This window comes from Doryrhamphus excisus, chromosome 8 (assembly GCF_030265055.1).
Source record: "Doryrhamphus excisus isolate RoL2022-K1 chromosome 8, RoL_Dexc_1.0, whole genome shotgun sequence".
NCBI lineage: Eukaryota > Metazoa > Chordata > Actinopteri > Syngnathiformes > Syngnathidae > Doryrhamphus > Doryrhamphus excisus.
The window spans coordinates 13,879,304-13,907,019 of record NC_080473.1 but is presented as its reverse complement, the minus strand read 5'-3'; the positions used below and the strand labels follow the sequence as shown (position 1 = coordinate 13,907,019).

Genomic DNA, 27,716 nt, shown 5'->3' with positions numbered 1-27,716 from the left:
TATGCATGATAGCACTGTTTATATGGGTTTCCATTTATGAAAAGAGCTAAATTGCGATCATGCTAAAGTTATTATTATTATTAGCAATGCTAACATTAGCATGCTAAGCCGAGCATGATCGCAATGAGTGTCTATTTTATGTAATGTCATCTTTCACGTTGCTTCATTTTGATGATTTGGGCTAAATCATCAAAACAGTCAGCATATTTTACGTTTTATGTGTAACACATTTTTTACACATAAATTTTTATTTTTCTGCACAAAATAAGATGAAAAATAAATAAACAAATCAAGAATAAAGAAAATCAATCAATCAGTAATAAATAAATATAATAATAATAATAAAAACTTAAGAAACCACATATAGTTGGTGGGTAGACAAATTATTTTTTTTCAGATTAAAATGAACAAAGCATTATTAGAGCCCTGTAGACGTGACAAAACTAGTGTCCTGCGGGCCGCATTTGGCCCGCGGGCCGCGTGTTTGAGACCCCTGTACTAAAACAAATGTGTTGTACTGCAACATGTCAGTGAGTTTATGTCGGACTATTGTTGGCAATTAGTCAAAACATTGCCTTTTCTTCAACAGAACTACTTTGTTTTTGTCCTCCCACACAAAAACCACAACAAGGAATCCACTCATAAACTAAGCATAGAAAAATAAGAATAAAAAGATGTATCTGTGGTTTGGAAAAATAAAAAATAAAAAGAACACCATGACACGGAACGTCTTTGTAAAATGCTTTATAATGCAATGGTTCCTTGATCTTTGCAGACACCGTATAGAAAACATTTAGGTAACATTTGTCAAACATTTAAAGCAAGTCTGAGCTTTCAAACAGACAGTACGGAGTAATCAACAGTTTTCTCGCTCTTGAACGTCTCTTGCAGCCATGTTCAATCTCATTCAACACACACACATAAACATAAACATAAACCCATCGTCAGACTCCACTTATGATTCACAGTAGGCTTCATAACACTGTTTCTTTATCATATGTAATTTGTCAGCTTTTTTTAAAATTTAAAATATCTATCAACATTTATGCTGTAATATTCAAAAAGTTATATATTTGTATATTTACATAAGTTTATTAAGTGGAAGTCCAATACAATGTGCACGTTCATACAGTATGTAGAATGATAGACTTTTGCTTGAATCCCGGTTTATAGGCTGCTTGTGTTGTGTGTTGTGTGTTTTGTACGTACCAACCAGCACCGTCTCGCCATGTTTTCGGATCAGAGGCCCTCTGACGCCTTCTCAGTATCAGCCGATCGGTAACTTGTAGGAGACTGGGCATACTGGAGAAGAAGGTTTCTTGCACTCACAGCATTTAGGACTAAATTCATTTTGGTTGAGGCCCGGGAGATGTCCGTCACGCTCGTACGGGTTTGAACCTTCCTTGCTCGAACCAATCACACGATATCCTTTACCTCGAAGATTCGTCTGGCTTTTTTTTTACGCAACCACATCTATAAACACAAAGATACAACACACACATTCATGGCCGTACATACTAAAATAGGACCTGGACCAAGCTAATGTGAGATGGATTTGAGGCACATCATCCGACAGGCACCGATAAGCCTGGATTTTGGTATGTTTTTGAAAACAGAAATAAGATATGAAATGTCATAGAGCTGCTCCTTCTGACCGCACGACATCTACTCGGTACCGAGGTTTCTCCGCTGACTTACACGTACCAGAGTACCGATGCGATAATTAGTACCATCAAGCAAATTTTAGGGGTTGGACAAAGGTACCGTAAAGCTGATGTGTTTGCATTTACCCAAGACCCAAGACCAAGGCTTTGTAACCACGAGTCGTGCTTATAGAATAAATGTAGTCTCCTAAACTCTGGATTGGGGCCACGGATCGTCAGAAGCCGAGCACTGCTGGTTCCTGGCGTTCTTGACGCAGGGTCCGAAGAACGGGGATTGTATTTTGCTGTTCCCTTGAGGGAAAAACTCAAAGAACTACAGACAAGTAGCTCCGCTCAGTACAAGAATGACCCATATGGAAAACGCGAATGTAAATATCGACGAGCCCAACAGTTTTTTCGTTTTTTCCTGGACTTGAAAAGTGAATTTGATCACGAATAACGCGAGTGAGTCGATTCCGAGAGTCTGCTATTGTCCGTTAAGAAAGTAACAGCGGAGAATGAGAGCAGCTAATCTGACCGTCCTTCCCTTCACCCCGTGTTTTTGCAAGAACGGGGATCAGGAGTTGTGATGATTGTCAGTTCAACCATCGTCTGGGGTCGAATCCTCAGGGGTGGACAAATCCTCGGCAAACTCGTCTGACGAGCCGCTCTTATGGATGCGCCCGTCACTGCGCATGCTGCGGAAAGTCTTGCGAAAGGCCTCCATCATGGAGTGCGCTAGCTTTTTAGCCTCGAGCTTGTTCTCACACTCCACGGCGTGGCAGTCCATCTGGAAGGACAGGTCGTCGTTGATCTCCCGGTAGATCCAGGCGAATATGTTGGGTCGGATGCTGTGGTCGGCCGTGCAGTAGGCGATCCGCGCCACCTGGTAGGTGTCCATGGTTACCGAGGCCTCCGCCTGCCCGTCCAGGTGGTGGAGACGTACCTGGAAGGGTCGTATCTCCAGCAAAGAGGCGCCTGATGATGGGCGTGTACCCTGCTGCTGAGCAAGGCCGCGGTGCTCCACCAGACCGACCACCGCGGACTCTGTGCAGCCGGAAAGGAAGTTGGTCCCGGAAATCGTCACCTTGCCCAGGTAGGTCACCTGAAACGACAAATCCAGACTGACTAAGACCGACAATGCCGGAAAGAAAAGGCGTCCCTGCCAACATTGTGTAATTCAGCGGTCTCAAACATGCGGCCCGCGGGCCCACTAGTTTGAGGCCCCCGTCTTGATATGAAAGTTTAATGTTGGAAGCTGGAAGATCCCATTTGCAGTCCATTAAGACACGGGATAATGTCCCTCTGATGTACTACTCCTTCCTGATCCTATCCATCCTGGTCACTCCCAATCCTCATCTCTGCTACCTCCAGCTCTACTTCCTGTCTCTTCCTCAGTCTCTAGACCAGGGGTCTCAAACACGCGGCCTGCGGGCCACACTAGTCTGAGGCCCCCGCCTTGATATGAAAGTTTAATGTTAGTGCGGCCCGCGCAAGTTTGATATGGATGCTGTATGGTATCATGTACCCAGAAAAAATTATTACGTTTGATTAATGTTCATGTTAAAGGTTAAATAACTGTTAATAGTTATCCTCCCTATCCGTGTGGAAGTGGTAGGTTTTTGGCTATTTAAGTTGAAAGGAAAAGGCTACCGTTTGGGTCGCTAGCTCTCGAGTTTGCGAGTTAGCATGTGTCTCAAGACGCTGCAGTTGCGCAATATGTTGTAAATAAAAAGAGTATAAATGTGACTATAGTTGTGTTTTGTCATGTCTACAGGGCTCTAATAATGCTTTGTTCATTTTAATCAGAAAAAAAATAATTTGTCTACCCACCAACTATATGTGGTTTCTTAATTTTTTATTATTTGCCGTTTTTTATTATTATTATTATTATTATATTTATTTATTACTGATTGATTGATTTTCTTTATTCTTGATTTGTTTATTTATTTTTCATCTTATTTTGTGCAGAAAAATAAAAATTAAGTATTTGAGAACAGTGGAATGTTTTATCAGAGCTTTTCTTGTAGAAAATCGGAACCAAAGCACTGAAAAAGTTTGTATATTTTTCTGTTTTTAATAAATGCGTTTTTTTGTTTGTTTTTTTGGAAAACCTGATGCGACCCAGCCTTGCCCAGACCCTAGCTCCAGCGGCCCCCAGGTAAATTGACTTTGAGACCCCTGCTCTATAGAACAACACAATAACAACACAGCATACCAGGATTGCGGCAGACTGAGGAGATTAAGATGGATAAGAAGTTAAGAAGTTCTTCACACAGTTCTTGATGGGAACGCAGCCAGTCTGAGAACAGCCCAGCAATAATAGCTCACTTGTGCCCTTTTCGCTACACTACTCTTTATGGCTTTATAAAAATACACAGAGGAGGAGTCTTTGACGAGCCAAATACTCAAATAGTTTTCACTCCCGTCTATGTTTATAGTGGAACCGGGGGATACTTCTCTCTCTTTCTCTCGATTTTATTACATTTGACACATAGCTGCTGAGGATGTGATATACAATTATATATATAACAATTTCACTGAATTACATGATATGACTGAATGATTGTATACATACTGGCAAAACCGTAGTCTCACAGTTAAAATGAAATTATACATGAATACATTTATACAATAAATCCAGACCGACACGGCGTATTATACATGATAGAGACCAGACACCCGTGTCCGCTTCCATGCATCACACACTTCCCTTTTTCACAGGTCGTGTTTAGTCTGCTACTACCAATGTAACCCCCACCCTTGTTCTACACCATGACTTAAACTGAATGGGATCTGAATGAGAGTGCATGTATTAATAATAATAATAATAATAATAATAATAATAATAATAATAATAATAATAATAATAATAATAATAATAATAATAATAATAATAATAATAATAATAATAATAATAATAATTCAATTCAATAATTCAATAATAATACAATTCCCCGGTCACTCGGTGTGTGGTTCTGCCAGCCAGCGAATGAAGGAAGCATGTAACACAAATCTGGGCACGTACCAAAACCGATCATGGCAGTTTTCACACCAGGTGACTGGATGGAAACATAATATTTTAGCTAGTTCCTTGGTGAAATATACACACAGTGGAAGCCAAAAAAAAACCTTGCTGGGCATCACTTTTTGCCAGGTAAAAATGGAAATGGTAATGGTTTTATTTCATTTGAACATGCATCAGATTACAATTGAGTGCATCCCATAATCAGTTCACAGTTCCACATGTCCAAAAGGAGTAGGAAGAAGCAAAGCTTATTAAATCCTACCCCTCCATTTGGTACTTTTACAATCAGTAACATTTGTTCACTTCCTGCTTTCCATAATACAGTTTAAGGTTTTGGTTGTTTTGTTTTTTTTTTTAGAATTTTTTAATTTTGTAATTTGTTCACTTCCTGCTTTCCTAATATAGTTAAATGTTTTTGTTTTTTGTTTTTGTATTAAAAATTAAAAATTTAAACAAAAAACAAAAAAAATTAACTATTAGGAAAGCAGGAAGTGAACAAATTACAAAATTAAAAAAAATGTACATTTTAAATTACATTTTTTTATTTTTATTTATTTTTTAATTAAATTTATTTATTTTTTTTGATATGACCATCCAATGACATAATGGGTACCATAGTAAGTGTCAATATAGTGATATATATAGCACATCATGACTGGTTCAAGACTCTTCATCCTTGTATTTAGCAAACATCAACTGCTTGTATTGTTTCTTCAATTGGCTCATTGTTAGGGTTAGAGTTAGGGTTAGGTTAGGGTTGGCTCATCGTTGTGCATTGTTTGAGGGTCTTACTAAATCCATTCCAAAAATGGTGTGAAAACTATTAAAAAACAAATTCTAAAAGGATAGGTCCATCGCAAGTCAATTTCAATTACAGTGGAATGTCGGTTACCGTACACCCCGGTTAGCATATTTTTTAGTTTACATGAGAAATTCACGCAAAAAAGTTTGCTTCGATTTGTGTCAATTTCACGGTTAGTATAGTTCGTAAAAAAAGACCTGAATATAGTGGAGTCTGACGCAGCAACTTGAGGACCTCTGGATGACCTCTGCATTAGTCTCACACACCCATCAACAGATGCAGGACAAATCCCGACTGCTTGAAGTAATGGCAGTGGGACAAAAATCCTACTGACCAACATGAAAGTGACCAGATTCTGGAAGACGTCAACAAATTCACATACTTTGGAAGTGTAATACCTTCCGAAAAGGGTGTAAAGTCAAGGGCAGAAAAAGCAACACACTGAATAGGTTCTGGAAAACCAAAACAATTCACTCAATATGAATGTGAAGCTGTTCAACTCCAGTATCATAGCGGACCAACAATGACATTACCAACTCAATGCAAATTTTCATAGACTGGTGCCTAAGACACAATGTCTGGATCTTCTGGCCAAGTAAAATTAACAACATTGACCTGTGGAACGCACCAAGCAGGAAACAGTGGAGGTATAGCTGATTGAGCTGGATTGGTCGCACTCTAAAAATCTATCCCCTATGCACGGACCATAGCGATCATAAATCCAATGTTTTCTATGATATACGGTAATTAAGGCCTGAAATCTGACTCATTCATATGCATTGTAAAAAAAGATTCCGAGTCAAAAACAATAGTCCATTCTGTTGGAGGAGTGTGACTTTGTGTGAGTCAAACCACAAAGTGGCTGGACTCCGGCTTTCATCACAATTTCTGGATAAAATTGATACCCTAAATGCATCCATCACCGACCAACACACATCTGCGGTCCTCCAAGTGCTTGAAAGGCAGGCAGGCAGGCATCTTAAATCATCCCAGAGAGCCTCAGAGTCCAACCCCCTTTCCTTTCAACTTTCCATGTGTTTCTCCTCTGTCGTCTCCACTTCTTCTCATAACTTTCCCCATTCTCTATTTTATTGGTTTCTTCCATGCATACGTCATGCACGCACTCATTCATCTATGCTCACGTTGTCTCTACTGTTTTGCACTGCCTCTTTCAGCTAATTGTTAGCAGTTCAAAACAGTCAGATATAGATTCCATGTGAAGACAGCAAGCATGAAGGCAATGTGAGGTAAGGAGTTGTTGTTAGTATCCGCATACTTGTTGTTACAAGTATCCGCACAGAAAGTATGTAGAAGGTAAATTAAATTACATCAATTTTGATGTATTGCAATTTTTTTTGCGGTCGGGTCTGCAAACCATCCATTTTCTATGCCACTTATCCTCACTGGGATCACGTTGGTATGCTGGAGCCTATCCCAGCTGACCCTGGACTGGTCGCCAGCCAATCGCAGCGGTCTGAAACCAGTTAACCGCGAAAAACGCATTTCAGTGAAGTAGGATTCCTTACTTATGAATGGACTATTTTCGTAGTTATGGCATATAAAACCTGTTTATGACCTTCTAAATATTTTTTTTAACATTATGAGAGCCATCTAAACATGAAATAATAATATGATAATCGTCTTTATCTTTGTATTACCCAATATAGTTGAAGAAATAAGCCTTTTAAAACATTTTATCTCATAGAAAAGCAGAATTGATAGTGAACAAGAAGTGACATTGAGAGTCAGTGTTGAGTTTTAGCTTCTTGCGGGCTATCGCTGCAAGAGTAACCCGTGTTACGTATATGTGATTATTAAATTTTTATTATAGTGACCATTGTGAGATGATTTAAACCACCTAATTTGCCCAATAATTATGAATTGTTAAGCCTTATATTAAATACTTTAGAGTTAAATCATATAATCTTACATTAGCTTAACAACAATAATCCGTGAATAAAATGGCTTTTTGAAATAGCTTAATTATGTCAGAATCCTGCTAATTCCTGTGCATAACTTCAAAAATCAAAATCAAAAACATTTCAACAACCTGCAATGTTTTACGATATGGTTAAATAAAACGTTTTTTTGTCCGGTCATTATTTTTTTTAATGTACTTTTCTTACAATTCATGTTAAAATTTTGTCTCATGACTATTGACTTGGCAGCACGGCGGTTGAGTGGTTAGCGCGCAGACCTCACAGCTAGGAGACCAGGGTTCAATCCCACCCTCGGCCATCTCTGTGTAGAGTTTGCATGTTCTCCCCGTGCATGCGTGGGTTTTCTCCGGGTACTCCGGTTTCCTCCCACATTCCAAAAACATGCTAGGTTAATTGGTGACTCCAAATTGTCCATAGGTATGAATGTGAGTGTGAATGGTTGTTTGTCTATATGTGCCCTGTGATTGGCTGGCGACCAGTCCAGGGTGTACAGACAAAGACAGCTGGAATAGGCTCCAGCACCCCCCGCGACCCTTGTGAGGAAAAGCAGTAGAAAATGAATGAATGAATGACTATTGACAGTATACAGCAGGGGTCCCCAAACTTTTGTGAGGGCCACATGACTTTTCCCTCCTCTGAAGGGGGGCCAGGGTCAGGATCGTTTGTTTGTTTGTTTATGTTCTATGACTGGGGCAAAGTGTGGTTGTAGTCACGTCACAATAGGTTACCATTTCCAGTTCTATGACAGAAAAATGTACATGCTTTATTGTTCGGGAGGCCGGGTCAAATGTGGAAGTGGGCCGTGTCCGGCCCCCGGGCCTTAGTTTGGGGACCACTGGTATACAGTATAATGGTCAAAACGACATTGTTGAAGCTACTACTACTGTACTAGCTGCATCGCTAATGTGAGTACAAATCAATGTTTACTGTATAATAACAAATAAAGTCCATATAGGCAACATGGATGCAGAAGGGGGAAAGGACAGTAACGAGGACAGGAAGTGACTTTGATAGTTCATGCAGAAAGTGATACAAGAAAGCGACGGATACACAGAGGGAGATAAAGCAAACATCCGCAGTCCTGTGAGCTGGCCGGTGAGAAGACAGAAGGGAACAACTTGGCCTGCTCGCTCACACAGCATCTTGGTGTTTGTAGAACAAAGAGCCCAGAATGAAGGGAAGTGAAAACGAGGGATGGGATTCAGCGAGGAGATACTTGATCTTGTGGAGAGGTTTGGGGAAGATAGCAAAGGACAGGTTGTTATAGCAGGAACGGGGACTGTGATGAGAACGCGGGTTTGGAGTAGGTTTAAAGTACATGTGTCAACGGAGGGCCGAAGCACTGCAGGTTTGAGCTCCTTCCATCAAATTGAAGATGGTGTTGATCATTAAAATCACTTGCTTTGGTGACCGGCTAGAAAGAAAACCTGCGGTGTCTCGCTCGGCCGTCTATTGGAAAACGGATCAGGTCTGGGAACACGGTATGACCCAAGGGTACAAATATTTACAGATATCACTGAAAGTTGATATTTCAGAATTGAAGTATCACAATAGCATCTGACACAACATATGTTTTGGTCTTAAGATACACAAACTGGTTGATACCGTAACCTCGGCTTAGCCACAGTGTGTTTGGAATACTAAATCTTCATCTTGTTGGTGTTTCCACCTTATGTAGACCAGATGGGGATGGCATCATACCAATATGTCACTGTAATGATTAATCCAATCCAATTAATCCAACTAAGAACATCCCTGACATAGTAAGACAATGGTTACGTCATGTTTCATTCAAAGTAGGGAAACATACTGAAACACTATACTGTAATCGTACCAAAACTAACTAAGCAAGTGCTTGAAGGTGACATCACGCAAAGAACGTCTTCTAAGTAATACAGCGTCCCGAAAGAGGCACCCGGTATAACTTTTTAATCTTAATTTCCAACCTTAAAACACCAACGGCGTTGCTCACACGTTCGTTTCTCCGTCACCCTCCACGTCAGCAACATAACATTCCGTCAAGGTCGAGGTAAACTTTATTATCGCTGAGGGACAGTTTGTTCTACAGCCAGCAGTATCACACGAATGAGAAACCAACAAAAAATACCGCTAACACTTCACAATAAGGTACACAAAATTACAGTAGTTAATGAGGAACCAACCTACCTAACCCTAACCTGAACCACTTAGCATTAGTTCCTCAGTACTCTAAACGTATGTTCCTCAGTAACTGTGGTACTGTGGTAAATAAATATTCAATAAATATGAAACAGTACTGCTTATTTAGTAAGTGTGAATATATGAAATGCTTACAGTCTGGTGCCATGTAATTATGGTAATGGTAATGGTTTTATTTCATTTGAACATGCATCAGATTACTATTGAGTGCATCCCATAATCAGTTCACAGTTCCACATGTCCAAAAGGAGTAGGAAGAAGCAAAGCTTATTAAATCCTACCCCTCCATCTGGTACTTTTACAATCAGTAACTGTTACATTTGTTCACTTCCTGCTTTCCTAATATAGTAAAATAAAAAATAAAAAATAAAAAATAAAAAATAAAAAATAAAAAATAAAAAATAAAAAATAAAAAATAAAAAATAAAAAATAAAAAATAAAAAATTAAAAATTAAAAATTAAAAATTAAAAATTAAAAATTAAAAATTAAAAATTAAAAATATATTTTTTTGTCACGTACCAAAGTAGGAGGTGATATGAGCATCCAATGACATAATGGGTACCATAGTAAGTGTCAATATAGTGATATATATAGCACATCATGACTGGTTCAAGACTCTTCATCCTTGTATTTAGCAAACATCAACTGCTTGTATTGTTTCTTGAATTGGCTCATCGTTGTGCATTGTTTGAGCGTCTTACTCCATCCATCCCATAGTTTGATTCCACATACTGAAATGCTATGGCTTTTTAACGTAATTACATTAAAGAACAGGTACAAAAAAAATCTACTGTACGTTCGGGTGTCATTGGGACACTAATAAGACCAAAGTGACATTTACATGCTGTTTAATCATCCTAAGCTAACATGCTAATTAGCGATCTTGACAGTAAGTTGTCACTATATCCGAATATGAGAAGGTCAAACACAAATGTTGCACTGTCAGAGATGGACGGTATATTGGCATTCTCCCTCAGAAGGCCCCTGTGTCTGCATCCCCCCCTACATGACTGGGAATCCGCAGCTTGGGAATGCGGCATTCCTGAGGAGGTTGTTAACATTCCTCTAAACTTATTGAATCAGCACAGCACAGCTGGCTCCACTTGCCAAGACATGCAAGATGGATGATTTTTTTTCTTTTTTTGAAGTGCTGTGTGTGTGTGTGTGTGTTGTATGTTTGTATTGCACGGTGAGAAGGTGTCGTGTATGTGTGTCAAGAGCGAAACAGAGTCTGAGTGTTTCAGTTGAAGTCAAATTAGTCGTAGCGCTGTGTATATAAAAGAATCTTTCACATCTAAAGTGCAGCCAGCTATAGCACAGGCAATCTCTATATATATTGCACTGATGGCACGGGCCAAAATATTTCGTTGCGGTCTCACCTACAAATTTTGACAGCTACCAGATACAGACACGACAAGTAAAACTAACATCTTACAGTTATAAGTGACTGGCAGTTTGGTTGACAGAAAAAGATTGAACCATAAACATGGTGGTATAATAAATCCAGCTTGATGTATTTTGCAATGTTGTGATACCACAGAGCTATCATTATATAACCTACACCTCAATGTAATCACGTCTATTCTGCTTTTATTGACTGACATATATTTTGTTGATTTAGAGATGTATTAAGAAAGACAGGGACAGTGATTCATTCATTTAAAAGCCCCAAAAACATATTTGCAAAATGTCAAATGTGGCCCGCAGGACACTAGTTTGAGGCCCCCGCCTTGATATGAAAGTTTAATGTTAGTGCGGCCCGCACAAGTTTGATATGGATGCTGGATGGTATCATGTACCCAGAAAAAATTATTACGTTTGATTAATGTTCATGTTAAAGGTTAAATAACTGTTAATAGTTATCCTCCCTATCCGTGTGGAAGTGGTAAGTTTTTGGCTATTTAAATTTAAAGGAAATAACTTGAAGGCTACCGTTTAGGTCGCTAGCTCTCTAGTTTGCGAGTTAGCATGTGTCTCAAGACCCTGCAGTTGCGCAATATGTTGTAAATAAAAAGAGTATAAATGTGACTATAGTCGTGTTTTGTCATGTCTACAGGGCTCTAATAATGCTTTGTTCATTTTAATCTGAAAAAAATAATTTTTCTACCCACCAACTATATGTGGTTTCTTAAGTTTTTATTATTTGCTGTTTTATTATTATTATTATATTTATTTATTTATTACTGATTGATTGATTGATTTTCTTTATTCTTGATTTGTTTGTTTATTTTTCATCTTATTTTGTGTAGAAAAATAAAAAGTAAGATATTTGAGAACGGTGGAATGTTTTGTCAGAGCTTTTCTTGTAGAAAATTGGAACCAAAGCGAAGTTTTTTTTTATTTTTTTGTTTTTAATAAATACATTTTTTTGTTTTTTTGGAAAACCTGATGCGGCCCAGTCTCACCCAGACCCTAGCTCTAGTGACCCCCAAGTAAATTGAGTTTGAGAGAGACCCCTGCTCTAGACTAAAGAACATGGCTGATCTCACCACAGTTTTGTCACAAAACTGCAGGTTTGTTTTCCAAATGGTACAGTGGTACTTGTGCAGGGGTGTCAAACGGCAGATAGCTATGTGGAAATGTTGCAGGGGCTGAAGGCCTTCATCTGCGTGGTAATGACTAGGGTTTTCGACAGGACAACACTGCAATTCGCAATGCCAGCCTGACAAAAGAACCTCTTCTCTTTTGGACCATGTTACGTGCGCCCCTGATCTAAATCCAATTGAAAACATTTGCCGATGGATGGCAAGGCAGTTGCTAGATATTGGAGCATCAGTTCAGCACCTGGAGCAACATTCCTGGACACCCGGGCATCAAGCATTCCCAAACCAATTTTTGAAGTGATTAACAAGAATGGCGTAGCTACTTATTACTGAGTCATTTTTCATTCATTTTCTACCGCTTTTCCTCACGAGGGTCGCAGGGGGTGCTGGAGCCTATCCCAGCCGTCCTCGGGCGAGAGGAGGGGCACACCCTGGACTGGTCGCCAGCCAATCACAGGGCACATATAGACAAACAACCATTCACACTCACATTCATACCTATGGACAATTTGGAGTCGCTAATTAACCTAGCATGTTTTTGGAATGTGGGAGGAATACCCAGAGAAAACCCACGCATGCACAGGGAGAACATGCAAACTCCACACAGAGATGGCCGAGGGCGGGATTGAACCCTGGTCTCCTAGCTGTGAGGTCTGCGCGCTAGCCACTCGACCGACGTGCAGCCTGAGTCATTTTTTGAAAACTGATAATTTAATGGTTGTTCGAAGTAATTGCAAACTTTTTTTTGTATCCCTCTCATTTCTTCTTTTTGCATTTGGAAGCTCTCCTTATAATCTCAAGATCCAATATATATAATATATATATATATATATATTTTATATATATATGTATATATATAAGATGTAAGTATGATGCAGAAGTCGTTGAACAGTTCAAACAGGGCGAGATTGTCTCTGACTGCAGAGCTAGCGTAGTTGCAAAGTGCAAACGAGTGCAGCGTCTCAATGGATGTGAAGTGGATCGCTTTAACAGCGGCAAGCCAAGCAGGGAAGTAAATGAGAGGTGGCCTTTCATCCATGCTAGCTGTTAGCTTTGGCAGCGTGACAGCGGCCCTCAACCAGCCTTCCTTTCTGTTTGCAAACTGGGACCGAGGGCTTGACGGGAACTGAGCGGAGGTGCAGGACATGAAGGAAGCACAAGAGAGAATATAAAATAGTCTGTGAAGAAAATAAACGGTTGTCGTTGCGTACTGTTACTTTAAAAAGGTCAGACGGGGTGGACGGCGGGGAGAGCAAAGCCGCCGTTGGTTCTCAAGTGTCCTCGATTTCTCCCAAAAAATGTCCGGAGGTGGAGGCAGATGGGCAAAGAGACATGCAGCCGAGCAGGTAGTGACTCAGACAGGAAGTTACACCTGCCAACAGATGAAGGCGACGAGGCAGACTACTTTGAAGGCTCTGAGGTTCGCACGCAGATGGGAGAGATTACTTTTGTGTGGCCTGGTGGCGCTGCTAAATAGCGGTAGTGGTATCCACGGCAACACGGCTTGGCATCCTCTACAACGCTGGAAAAGAGCGCTGAGCTCAGAGGCTGCAAGTGGATGTTGGGATTCACACCAGGAAGAGAGGACTACCGAGGCCAGCTATGTTCGCCTTTCACCTAGGCGACATATCAATATTTTTCTTCTATCGTGGCAATGACGGCCAAATGTGGAATACAACTGACAGCCAGTTGCATTGTCGAGTCATAAAAGTTGTCACTGCATAAGGACATAAACGTAATCAAAAACAACTGGGTTAGTATGACACATTTCATGGTAGAACAGAATTACCTCACTGAAAAATACTGACTTTGAGCACTAACAGTGCCTCACCCATTCATGTAAAGTGCCAAGGGGTCAGGGGTCACTGTCAAGTTTAAAATAACGACTCAACATCCTGAGCCATTGATACACATTATTTTGAGGAAATGGTCCATATAGTGATATATATAGCACATAATGACTGGTTCAAGAAAGTTATCACAAAATAATCATGTGAATTTTCTCACGAGGAAGACAGACTGGTAAGGGGAACAAAGTAGCGTGAAATACAGTTCTCATTTCAAAAATTGAAAGATTTTGAGCCTGCATTTGTGTGTGTGTGCGTGTGCCGGTAAAGGACTTTCACTTCATGTCCGCATTTGACATTCAGGAAGTTTGCACTTACACATCTACATTAGTGTCACTTGCTTGCAACTGTGGCGGCACTGCTCGGCACTCAAGATTAAATGTTTCAACATTTTAAAGTATCTTTAACATGAGACCCTGAAGTAGCCACAGAGAGATTGTGAAAGTGCATAGTGGAAATGAATAGAACTTGTGTATCCATAAGGAAAACAATTGGATTATGGGTGTAATACTATTATAAAATTAGCACTAAGGGAAAAGACTGGATTTTGGGATTATAAGCACGCATGTGATTTTACCTTGTATCCAGCATGGGTCCTGTTCTTTGTATGCGGTGTGGTGGAGCAAAGTTCAATGGCCTCTGGCTCGTGGAAGATCACCGTGGGCAACGGCTCCTTCCTTAGCGTCAGCACATTCAGCTTGGTCTTCAGCATGCTCTGAAAGTGCTGAAAACGAAAGACAATACAGATTAGGCTTTCATCGCACTTTTTCAGTTGTCAGAGCGCAACTAGTCGCCTGGGACAAAGAACGTTGCGAGTGCTAGCGCTTTGATAACGAAGACGAACACATTTGATGTACGGATAGTCCACATCAACAATATGTTCCATCCATTAATTTTCATTACATTTGAGGAGTTTTTATTAAAAATCCCAAACAATGGAAGGTCAGACTGCCTCCTGGAAAATAATGTGTCAGAGTTCCATTCCATTGACACAGAACCAAAGTGAGAACTGGGCAGGAATGCCGAAGGGAGGATTTCTACAGCAGAAAGTAAAACATGAAAGAACAGATGAAGGGAAAGCTGAACTTGAGGGCAAAACACAACAAGCAAGGGGTATTTTCTTACTACGGACAGTGTTTCCTGGGGGAAAGCAAATGGCCCACGAAGGCCCCTTGTGAGATCCTGGTAGAATTTTGGTCAAGTCTGCCTGATCAACATCTGCCTCTTGCATATGCTGGGATCTTGTCATTACAATGAATGGATTATTCATTAATAGTTTTGTTTTTTCAACCTTTGCAATGCAAAAAAAAGGTGAATACAAATAAAGAATAATGCTGCAAATTAATATCAAGCCCACATGCACACATACTTTTGTCAAAAACATATTCTTCTCCACATTTTCGCCTGTTTTTTTGCCCTTAAAAAAAAAACACTTAAAAAAACATTCCAAACGTCATCTTCGGTTTTTGTTTGTGGATAAGAAAAACAGCTTTTTTTGGCTAGTGACCTTTTAAGTCTGCAAAACGTGTTTTTATTTAAACTGTAGTTAACAACATAACACATTCAGTGATGTATGGCCTGTGTGGGCTGCTTTCTTTATGCTCAAGCGAGGACACACACGCGTGTGACTTATAACACGCGGGAAATCCATCTGCGCTATCTCCCAAGCTCAGTATAGATGTACAGTAATTACTCGTTTATCATGGTTAATTGTTTCCAGACCTGATCGCGATAAACACATTTCCACAGAATAAAATGCCTTATTTTTGAATTAAATATTTTCATAGTTTCAGCATTAAAAACACGTGTTTCCAACCTTGTGCAGACATTTTTTTAACTCTATTAGAGCCCTGTAGACATGAGATAACACCCCTATATCCACCTTTTCTCATGGATTTTTCTCGTGGAATTTTATTAGGGGGTTATGGCGCCTGTTTTGAGATCATTCACACGTGTGTGACTTATAACACGCGGGAAATCCATCTGCGCTATCTCCCAAGCTCAGTGTAGATGTACAGTAATTACTCGTTTATCATGTTTAATTGTTTCCAGACCTGATTGTGATTAATACATTTCCACAGAATAAAATTCCTTATTTTTTAATTAAATATTTTCATAGTTTGAGCATTAAAAACATGTGTTTCCAACCTTGTGCAGACATTTTTTTTAACTCTATTAGAGCCCTGTAGACATGAGATAACACCCCTATATCCACCTTTTCTCATGGATTTTTCTCGTGGATTTTTATTAGGGGGTTATGGCACCTGTTTTGAGATCATTCACACGCGTGTGACTTATAACACGCGGGAAATCCATCTGCGCTATCTCCCAAGCTCAGTATAGATGTACAGTAATTACTCGTTTATCATGGTTAATTGTTTCCAGACCTGATCGCGATAAACACATTTCCACAGAATAAAATTCCTTATTTTTGAATTAAATATTTTCATAGTTTGAGCATTAAAACATGTGTTTACAACCTTGTGCAGACATTTTTTTTAACTCTATTAGAGCCCTGTCGACATGAAATAACATCCGTATATCCACTTTTTCCTATAATACCCCAAATGGTTGCCATAATAAGACTCATGCTTATGTATGTGTATGTTACTATAAATATATTCCCTATGGGACCTAAAAGACAGCCGGACAGGAAGTACCATCAGGGTGGATTTTTATTAAGGGGTTATGGCGCCTGTTTTGAGATCATTCAAACCTGCAATAGTGTAGAAAAGTGTAGAACACAAAATTTAAATAATGTCTTTGAATGCATCTTTTGAATGCCTTATATGTTTATTTTACTTCATATAGCAATTTTTATGCTTGGAAATGCTTAAATTAGGCAAAAAAATATGTAACATTTGCTTTAATATTTACAAAAAATAGGATGTATTCAACCACGAAACAGCATTAAACGTGATAGAATGAAACCACCAAAGTGGCGAGGTACGAATGTACACAGAGTTCAATCCCTTCCTCGTAAGTGTGGACTTGAACATAATCATCGGTCACTGAAGGCAAATTATTTATTGTTGCTTGTTTTTTTCTCGCTGAGGACTTGAAGGTGACATAACTTTGGCAGGCTGTCAGTTAAAAGTCAGAGGAAATCATTTAATAAAGAACGGTTTCCTGAAGGGGACAAAGATGGACAAGAGATGCACACTTATACTAAAAAAAGTATAATTACATATCTGGTATTGAATGATTTAACCAAGCTACAGCGACACTTACTATTATTATTATTAACATTGTTAAGCCGGTTAGCGCGCAGACCTCACAACTAGGAGACCAGGGTTCAATTCCACCCTCGGCCATCTCTCTGTGTGGAGTTTGCATTTTCTCCTCGTGCATGCGTGGGTTTTCTCCGGGTACTCCGGTTTCCTCCCACATTCCAAAAACATGCTAGGTTAATTAGCGACTCCAAATTGTCCATAGGTATGAATGTGAGTGTGAATGGTTGTTTGTCTAAATGTGCCCTGTGATTGGCTGGCCACCAGTCCAGGGTGTACCCCGCCTCTCTACTGCCATACTGATACCGTCAGTGCTGCATTCGTAATACCTCAGGTCGCTACGAAAAAAGGTAAGGCTACATATGTGTTTTATTTTTGAGTTTGTAATGCTAGGTGTAGACGTTTGTTTGTTAAATAAATGCACCATGGAAGTTCCGGTAATGCTTAAAAGGACCAAAATACAGCATAATACTGTATGTAATACACATGATCATGTAATCACATGTGTATTACATGATATGATGAATACACCTGTTACTAAATTGTTACAACATGTATATAAAACCATGAAACCTTCTTGGAGTATTTGAATAGCGGTCTTTCTAGGCAGCATAGGTGTGTCCCATTATGTGGAGTAATGAGCTGTCTATTTTTTATCTCTTTTTATATCTTTATAACACACAGAAAGATGTGTTCATGCTTCACATTAGGATTGTGGATATCCCTGTGGGCAAAATTCCCCCCAAAAAGTGAAGTTTTCCTTTAATGATGATCCTCAACAACAAGTGAAGTACCACTGCTGGGGCCGCTGCAGCATGGCGAAAAGAATAACAAAAGGGAGGTTTGCGTGTCAGAATAGAGGGGTCCAAGACCAAGACGTGAAAAAAGAAGTACAAGGAGCAGATGGAGAAAAATGAGAAAAAGAAAGAAAAAAAAAAAAAACATTAGACAGTTGTCAAAGTAAAGCCACATGTGTGTAAACGCTTGCTGACCTCCGCGTCAGCACTTTACAGCTTCCTGACAGCGGCTCACATTCCTGCGGCCGGGGCCGGGCCGGGCACGGACCGAAGGAAGGGGAGACTGGCCACCCCCCACCAGGAGCAAAAGGCCTGAGTGGAGGGCCACTTTGGATTTTAGTCACAATATTTTTTTACACAAAATTCCCAAAGTCTTTACATCAGGTGGTGGCAGTTGGTGAGTCTATTTTGAGCGAGACTTGGACTCAGTGACAGACTCCATCATCAAATCAGTGTCGGGTTTGGTTATGAGACCGGGGTTCTTGTCTACACTGTACAATAAACAATGGCTGGCGTCACATGGAAACCTCAGGCACCTCGGCCAGGATTAGAAAACACAAAGGCTCTGTTTTCAGATTTGCATTTCAACAACTACTTTGTGCAATCCGAATTATTTTCAGGTGTCTAATCCAAACTGATGGAAGTATCTCGTTATAATAATAACGTGATTTCCACATACTTACAGACACACAAATTGACCCTAAACTAGCTTTCACATAATTTTGTAGAAAAACCTAAAAATGTACTGGCAGGATCTTAAAACGATTTCACAACTCTTCAAGCGGAGTCTGGTGGTTGCCCTGTGACTGTAAAATGTACTATTCTGGAGACATGCAGTGTAGAAAACACAAATTACTAAGCACTTCAACACATATATGTATGCATTGTCAATTGCCAGTTATTTACCTAATACGAAAATTGTGCAGACAAACTAATAATAATATACAAAACCATCCATCCATTCCAAATCCACACAATTTACATGAAATTGTGCCATAAAATCCAAAAGAAGTGAAAAAAATGCACCTCACAATGTCACCTATTATACAATTCAGTTATTCATATTTTATTAATAATGCGTAATAAAGTCACATCAAATCTGTGTTAGTTGTCGTGGACTACTTAGCTCTTTAGCTTCCTTCGTAGTGAGGGAACAATGGTAATTAAAGAGAGAAGAGGAGTGTGATTAAAGCTGGAACTAATCGATGGGTTACAGCAATGGCTTTTATTGCAAATGTTGATCTGAAATCGGAGGAGAAGGCGTTTCACGGAGGTGAATGAGTTGTATACAAATAGGAAAGAATATATTACAAGCTCGGGCGGCACGGCGGTCGAGTGGTTAGTGCGCAGACCACACAGCTAGGAGACCAGGGTTCAATTCCACCCTCGGGGTTTGTGTGTGGGTTTTCTCCGGGTACTCCGGTTTCCTCCCACATTTTTAAAAACATGCTAGGTTAATTGGGGACTCCAAATTGTCCATAGGTATGAATGTGAGTGTGAATGGTTGTTTGTCTATATATGCGCAGACCTCACAGCTAGGAGACCAGGGTTCAATTCCACCCTCAGGGTTTGTGCGTGGGTTTTCTCCGGGTACTCCGATTTCCTCCCACATTCCAAAAACATGCTAGGTTAATTGGGGACTCCAAATTGTCCATAGGTATGAATGTGAGTGTGAATGGTTGTTTGTCTATATGTGCCCTCGTGAGGAAAAGCGGTAGAAAATGAATGAATGAATGAATATTACAAGCTCGGGCAGCACGGCGGGCGAGTGGTTAGTGTGCAGACCTCACAGCTAGGAGACCAGGGTTCAATTCCACCCTCAGGGTTTGTGCGTGGGTTTTCTCTGGGTTTCCTCCCACATTCCAAAAACATGCTAGGTTAATTGGCAACTCCAAATTGTCCATAGGTATGAATGTGAGTGTGAATGGTTGTTTGTCTATATGTGCCCTGTGATTGGCTGGCCACCAGTCCAGGGTGTACCGCGCCTCTCGCCCAAAGAGAGCTGGGATAGGCTCCAGCACCCCTTGCGACCCTGCGTGGTAGAAAATGAATGAATGAATATTACAAGCTGACCAATCATAGGCTTAACGATCCGCATTGCTGCAGTGCAAGGAATTTTTTTGGAGACAGCGAGGACCTGGAAAGCAGCGATGGAGAACCATATCCAAGGGTCAAAATCTGCACATGCAAGTCTGCAAAGCTGAGAGCCAATTTTCAGCTACTACATCACAAATAACCTGACTCATTAGTGAAATTATTAGGTCATTGTGTAAGTATTGTGTATACATAAGTATATAAGTATTGTGTGAAAAGGTGTCCGTAACGCTGACGACATCCGCCAAGGAAGGAGATAGATATGTAGGTTATGGAGAGTGTCTTGTTCAGCCTCCTGCAGTGATGATTTTACCAAGTAACAGATGGTAGCTTTAACTTCTGTTCCCCTTCGGGAGCGGAACAGGAAAAGGTCCTTGGGTTCATCTCATGGTAGGGATGAACATAACAGGATAGTACCACACACACTCCTTTCAACTGTTAGAATGGATACAGGTTTGTTTACGATGTTTATGATCTTGAATTTTTTTTTCCAAAAAATGTATATATTAAACATAATATAATTGTCGTCATTTTTAGTTAGCATATACTTTAAACACTTCAAGTTGTATGTTTTACATTCAGTTACCTAAGAGAGATACTTTATTCATCGTTTCCAGCAGCTCTTCAAAAATGACACAAAGTTCATCACAACACAAAATAAAAATACCAAAAAGGAGCAAAAAATGAAGAAAAATGAGAAAATAAAATTAAACACATGCATTAATAAATACAGACAGTTCAATTCAAATTATTTTATATTATATTATATATTATATATATATTATTATTATATTATACAATTATATATCATGAATAAAATTTGTTCATTTTCTACCGCTTATCCTCACGAGGGTTGTGGGGGTGCTGGAGCCTATCCCAGCTGTCTTTGGGCAAGAGTCAGGGTACACCCTGGACTGGTGGAATAAAACTACATAATAATAATAAAAATGATAATGGTAAAAAAAAAAGTCCAGTCCAATCAGATTAGTCGACTAATCGAAATTATCGGTCATTTGTCATTTTCTACCGCTTATCCTTACAAGGGTCGCAGGGGGTGCTGGAGCCTATCCCAGCTGTCTTTGGGTGAGATGCGGGGTACACCCTGGACTGGTGGCCAGCCAATCACAGGGCACATATAGACAAACAAGCATTCACACTCGCATTCATACCTATGGACAATTTGGAGTCGCTAATTAACCTAGCATGTTTTTGGAATGTGGGATGAGGAAACCGGAGTACCCGGAGGAAACCCACGCATGCACGGGGAGAACATGCAAACTCCACACAGAGATTGCCAAGGGTGGAATTGAACTCGAGTTTCCTAGCTGTGAGGTTGACGCGCTAACCACTCCCTGTTTGATTGAAGTGCATCGTTAGTCTCTCCTTAACCTACAAATAGCGGCAGTATAAAAGCGGTATTCCACACTGGTCTCTAGGTGTCAGTAACATGACATTAATGAGACAATAGCTAAGCGGTGTGGGATGCGGTGTCACTCTCCGATCTGTCACTCGGCCAACCTCTGTTCCAAGGACAGTTTACAAGAGGAAACGTTTGGAAACCGAGAGCAGACTGTGGGAGATCCACTGCGTCCCGAGTCCCTACTGGCATCATTGGAGGGTCATAATGTAGTCGAGGTACATCAATTACGGGTAAATTTAAAGTACCCTACCCTAAGCCAGAAAAATACAAAAACTCATTAGCCACGTTTGAGAAGTTTTTCTCTTTCCGAATGGAATCTTTCCGAAAGCAATGGTATACATGGAAAGGAATATTCCAATCACGTGTCTAAATGCGTCGCTATAATCAACCAGAATCGTCAATGGGGCATGCCCAGTAAAGCGTAAACACCAACATCACATGATACCGACTTCCTGGAGTTTTTCTTTCACTTGTTGGAATAACTCCGTATTCCCAGTTTTTCGTTTGTCCAGTCTTGAAATTTAGTTTGAATCAAAAACAAACTTTGCTTAGCAGTCCAGTGCCGATTGCTCGCCTCCATTTTTCCAAATCGAAGAACATCACGAGCTGAAAGAACGCACCCGGGAACAGGAAAAGATAAAGTTCAATCTTGCTAATATTTTATAATTAAGCTCGGAACGTGTTTTATATAGATATGTATTTTCTTTTTTAATAAAACTGGACTTGTGAATGGCGTATAGAAGGGTTTAGATTCTGTTCCACAGATGGCGCTAATGCGCACGAAAGCTGCTTGCCAACCGCCAATAAACAACAGAAGAAGAAAAACACCACGAAGAAGAACGCAGTCTGACAACTTTCCGATTGAGCGGGTACAAGATACCTCAATCGGATTGGGGAAAAGAATATTCCACCCCTGTGAATCCCATTATATAGTCATTCAGATTGGCACTTTTCTTTCGGAATGAGGTGTATACAAAGATTAGAATCTTTCCGTTTGACCAAATAACCCGGATGGAATTGGAATATTTTGGTCCATGTAAACGTGGCTATTGTTGCTTTCATCCGATTGGTTCTCATGGTCTTTCGGTTCAAACTCCAAATGGGCTACGTAAATCAACTACACTGAACAATATGAATTGTAACTACAACAGGCCAACCAGTTAAAACTATATGATTATGATTACCAGTGGGAGGTCAATATTTGTTCACTCTCACTGTCACATATCTTCTGTGATGCCAGGTATACACCATGCAATTTTGGCTAAAAAAATCGGCTATTGTATCTCTAAAACGGTGGTCCTGTCACTCACAGTGAGACAGGCAAAGACGAGCAATAACCGATATCAAGTGGTTGCTGTTACAACCAGTAAGAACACATCGAGAAATGATGTGAGGGATACCACTAGCATCATCAAAAACAAAAAAAGATGTAGAAGAAACTAAAGGTCAGTGCAGGACTCAAATAACGGTGAACCGCGGTCTTAGCTGGTGAAAGGTAACATTCATTTCATACGTAAACCTCCTTTATTTATGTGACTCACCCGTTTGTCTCAACAGTTTGTCCAACTGGCAACCCCAAGTTGGCTCCTTCTACCGTTCTTTTCAATGCACATATACACTACACCACAGTGCAAAGCGCCAAATTTTAACTGTGTTTAGAGCTCGGGATTTGACCCGTTCTAGCTGTTATATAACAAGTCTGTACATATAGTGTAAACGTTCAGTAAATTCCCTGAAAGTATTTTCCAGGGTATTTCCAGACGCTAGTTCAGCGATAGAGACAGGTCAAAATACTAGCTATACTTTTCAACTTACAGTCTTAGGTACAAAGTCCTTAACAAATAGTTCTGGTAACTAATGGTTATCGCCACTGACGGGAGATCACTCGTACTGTGATGCGGGTAGGTCAGTGTGAACAATTCAAGCGCTCCTTTTCTGTCATGTACCGCAAACGGCCTGTCAGAACTTTTGCCAAATGACATTTTGCCAAACACAACATAACGAGGAAAGAAAACATGAAGCTTCGACACATCAAATACCAGATAGACATCGGCCTGGACACAGGGCTTGTTCCTATCACTGCGGCATATGAAAAGTGCAAAAAAAAGGTTTCCCAGAAATGACCCAAGTGCTAGAATGACCTGTGATTTCATCATGAAAATGATCATGCTAGATGACAAGTCATTTACCTTTGCTAAGGCAGTGCTATTTTGTCATATTTGGTAAAGATGAATCCACATATCCAGTTTATCAATTCGTTCTTACCTCCATGTGTGCAAAAACTACAATTACATTTAAATTCAATTAGTAAAAGATCTAAAAAAAAAAGCGATCGGTATCAGTCTTGAGTATCAGGTACTGGCTTGAAAAGAATATTGTGCATCATTTTCACTTGAATAAAATTCCCGTTTCCAAGACGTTCGATCTTTTGTCAGTCATTAACTGGGCAATCATTTTCCAGGTTTTTCAATGTGTGTGGGCGCCCTGAGCACATAAATAAATGTTTCTTGTTAAAAAATATGTTTTTGTTACCATTATTGTGGAAAATAATTAACATTGATATGTGAGCAGTCGCTTCACATAGTGTTACTACTACTATTCCTTTTTTTCTGATTACTAAAAAGTGATCCGTGCAGTTTTGTCATTTTGGAATTTAACCGCAAACAGGTCATGTAGCCCTTCATACTATCCGTGCTCACAAAGTAGCCCTCGGCCTCAAAAAGGTTGGTGATCCCTGGTCTACCAAATACACAGAGTCAACCTTAACGACCAAAGACGACTGTTCATCACTGAGCAAATGTGAACTGCCTTTAAAAAACAATTGCAAGAATTTAAGCCAATCCATGGATTCCTTTTCCCAACAAGGCCACAGCCTTCCCGAGGTAGCCTCAGACAGACAGACAGACGTCCAAACAAATCAAAGCCAGAACTGATGACAATAGGAACCAATTGGTATTTCTGCCCGGTCAGGTCAACTCGTTACCTCGAGCAAAAAGACCTTTTTGTCTCGTGTCACACACAGTTAAGTGTCAAAAAGTGGAAACCATGGCTAAAGAAAGAGCTGCTGACACAGGAAAAGACATGTTTGCTCGCCACAGGGCTTTTCAAAAAAAGCACATTGTGTGTTTGTATGTGTGTGCACTTGAGCTAAGAAAAAATAAAGACAGAGAACAGTATGAAACAAAAAAAGCTTTATAAACAATTCTACATGCCAGCATGGGCTCCAAAACACCTCGATATGTCATACCGGTTCTCTGACTTTGTCTCAGGGGGCTTTCAAAATCCGATTCAAATGACATTGTTCACATGTAAACACTCTAAGACAGGGGTCTCAAACTCAATTTACTTGGGGGCCACTGGAGCTAGGATCTGGGCGAGACCGCATTTATTAAAAACAGAAAAATGAATAAACTTTGCTTTGGTTTCGATTTTCTACAAGAAAAGCTCTGATAAAACATTCCACTGTTCTCAAATATCTTACTTTTTATTTTTCTACACAAAATAAGATGAAAAATAAATAAACAAATCAAGAATAAAGAAAATCAATCAATCAGTAATAAATAAATAAATATAATAATAACAATAAAACGGCATATAATAAATTGCTGTCATTATTATATTTGTTGTTCTCTTAGAAAAAAGGTCCTATGAAACTCTTGGCAAAAGTTCTACTTCATTACTCCATACCTTTTCTTTCTACCCACCTAAACATGAGACTGTAACGCAGGAACACATCAAGTGTTGCTATGGCAACATTAGGAACCACAGACAGTAAGAATGTAGAAGTATGCCAATGAATGAAAACAAGACGAGACAATAATATATATATGATATAAATACATCTCATTCAGTCAGCCACATAATGGTCCTGGAGAAATAGCCATTACACCTGCCTCAGCTGAAATTATGGATTAATTACATATTGCTTAGTCCACTGTTTGCATGTTCATGGGTTTTCTCCGGGTACCCCGTTTTCCTCCCACATTACAAAAACATGCTAGGTTAATTAGCGACTCCAAATTGTCCATAGGTATGAATGTGAGTGTGAATGGTTGTTTGTCTATACGTGCCCTGTGATTGGCTGGCCACCAGTCCAGGGTGTACCTCTCGCCTCTCGCCTCTCGTCCGAAGACAGCTGGGATAGGCTCCAGCACGCCCGCGACCCTTGTGAGGATAAGCGGTAGAAAATGAATAAATGAATGTGTGCAATAGGTTGGTGATTAATGGCAACTGTGGCAAACTAGAGTGTACTACTTGGCTGCCACCATCAGAGGCGCTGTTGAGTCAGTCTTAACTTGTATTTGGCCTGAAACAAAACATGACATCAGCTATGGGAAGTTGAGTTACGTCCATTTCGACGTCCATTATGACACAATGCAACATTATAACCTCCGCAAAAGCACAGCGTGAAAAGTTCTGAATGGATTTGGATGAAATTTACGGGAATGGGATATGGAAAATCTGATGACATTTTGGGGGTGAGCCGGATGGATCCAGGATTTTCTTTAACATTTTTGACATTTGTGTATATAACTCCACAAACAATGGTCAGATTAGGGGTTTTTTTAAATTTCCAACAGGTTTATCAAAGCCTGATCTAAGGGAACCATGGCACTTGGTGGAGATTTGCGTTCTCCGAGTGTTTCTGTCGTCTGATTACACTGAAGAAATAGTGTATTCTTGTATTCTCTTGTATTCTTTACTAAAAATCAAACAATCCCTCAAAAAAGAACAATAAACAAAATCAGTCTGTATAATCCCATGCCTAAAGTATACCAAAATCCAGGCTGTTACTTTGAATGCCAAGGTCAATGTAGTACTTCTGTATTATGACTGCTACTTTTATAATCCCAATGAATGAAAGAGTACTCAATAATAGCCAGGAATAACTATTTACTCTGCAGTGACTGATTTACTCCACAATCAATTCATCTTGATATTATTATCCACATAAAACTATATATATATTTTTTTTTAACTACGCAAAATTGAGTAATAGTAAAGTTACACAACTTTATCCACTGGATGTTGGCGCCAGAATGCCGTTGCTAAGCGACGCAAGTCTCATTGGTTGTGTAACCACTTAGAGCATCGATGAATACATTGATGGGGACGATAGGAGATGTGAGTGATGGTGTCATTTATTTAAAAAATAATAATAATAATAATACTGCTCCTCGCTCCGGAATACTGTACAAACAAATCGTAACTCTCAACAATTCGTCATTCTATCTTGTTGACGTCTGGACAGAGGAAGAGGATTGTGCAAGTTGACTTGGCAGCCAGTCCACAGGCCCACATCTGGAGAGCATTATGTTCTGCAGGAGACTCGAAGAAAGCCCCCCTGCTTATCAAACTACGTGTCATTAACAAGCGTTTTTTTTTATTTAAATACGCGTACACAGGTAATACACGTACATCACCCGATGAGCCTGCTGCCATTAAAAAAGAACAAACAAATCGTTACGTGGTCACGGTGGAAGGCCCTCGTTTGCACCGTTCATGTGAATTCGAAGCAGCCTGGTGGACTGATGTGACAATTTGAAGCACCAGCGTCGTGTTTGGAATTAAATGAAAACATATTAAGCGTTGTCGTGGAGGTGACATGGAAAATGACAGACTGTGTCGATGCACGTAAACGTAACACTACATACAAAGGCGTACAATGAGCGCGTGGTGGGGTGATACCTTAAAAAACAGGCAGTATAATCATTTTGGACTGATATTAAACGTTTAAAACTGCTCCAAAACGTGTGTAGCGAGGTAAAGTGAGGTAAAGATTGAAGACAGCACATATACATATACATACACGCAATGTAAACATAGCATGATGTATGATTTTTGACTGTCGACATTCAACGTCTCGCCCCGTCGTTCGCGTCCTACCTGCAGTCGTTCCGACGCGGGTTGCCACATGTTATCGGTGTGAAAGAGTCTCCGTCTTGACGGCAGCTTGTTGTCTTTTCGTAGTCCGGTTCACATCTGTCCGCCTCTCTGCCCCCCTTCAGTCGGCTCCCAAAGATTGCTCCGCCTGGCTGCGGTTACCTTCTCTCCCAGCAGGTGGCGGTCGCCCCGCGTGCACTCTTCATTGCGAGCCTTGTGCTGCTTTCAGGGGCTTCCGGAAATTACGGAAAGCTCATGAATATCTGGTTAGCGGTATTAAATATAATGCTGAATATTTAGGCCAGGGGTG

At 40.0% G+C, this 27,716-nt stretch overlaps 1 protein-coding gene across 1 annotated transcript; it reads right to left on the bottom strand.

Moving 5' to 3' along the window:
• Positions 1-500: 500 nt before the first annotated feature.
• Positions 501-27,716, bottom strand: pid1 (phosphotyrosine interaction domain containing 1). The gene is made up of 3 exons (XM_058080291.1): positions 27,410-27,716; positions 14,560-14,706; positions 501-2,748 (listed from the first exon to the last, which is right to left on the bottom strand). Exons 1-3 carry the CDS (start codon positions 27,437-27,439, stop codon positions 2,245-2,247), a joined length of 681 nt encoding a protein of 226 aa, XP_057936274.1. The 5' UTR covers positions 27,440-27,716; the 3' UTR covers positions 501-2,244.

Coding starts and splice junctions, on each gene's coding strand:
- pid1 (XM_058080291.1), bottom strand. CDS start 27,439: ATGTGGCAACCCGCGTCGGAACGACTGCAG. Junction 14,707..27,409: donor CCGCGTCGGAACGACTGCAG/GTAGGACGCGAA, acceptor TTTCGTTTTCAG/CACTTTCAGAGCATGCTGAA. Junction 2,749..14,559: donor GGACCCATGCTGGATACAAG/GTAAAATCACAT, acceptor TTGTCGTTTCAG/GTGACCTACCTGGGCAAGGT.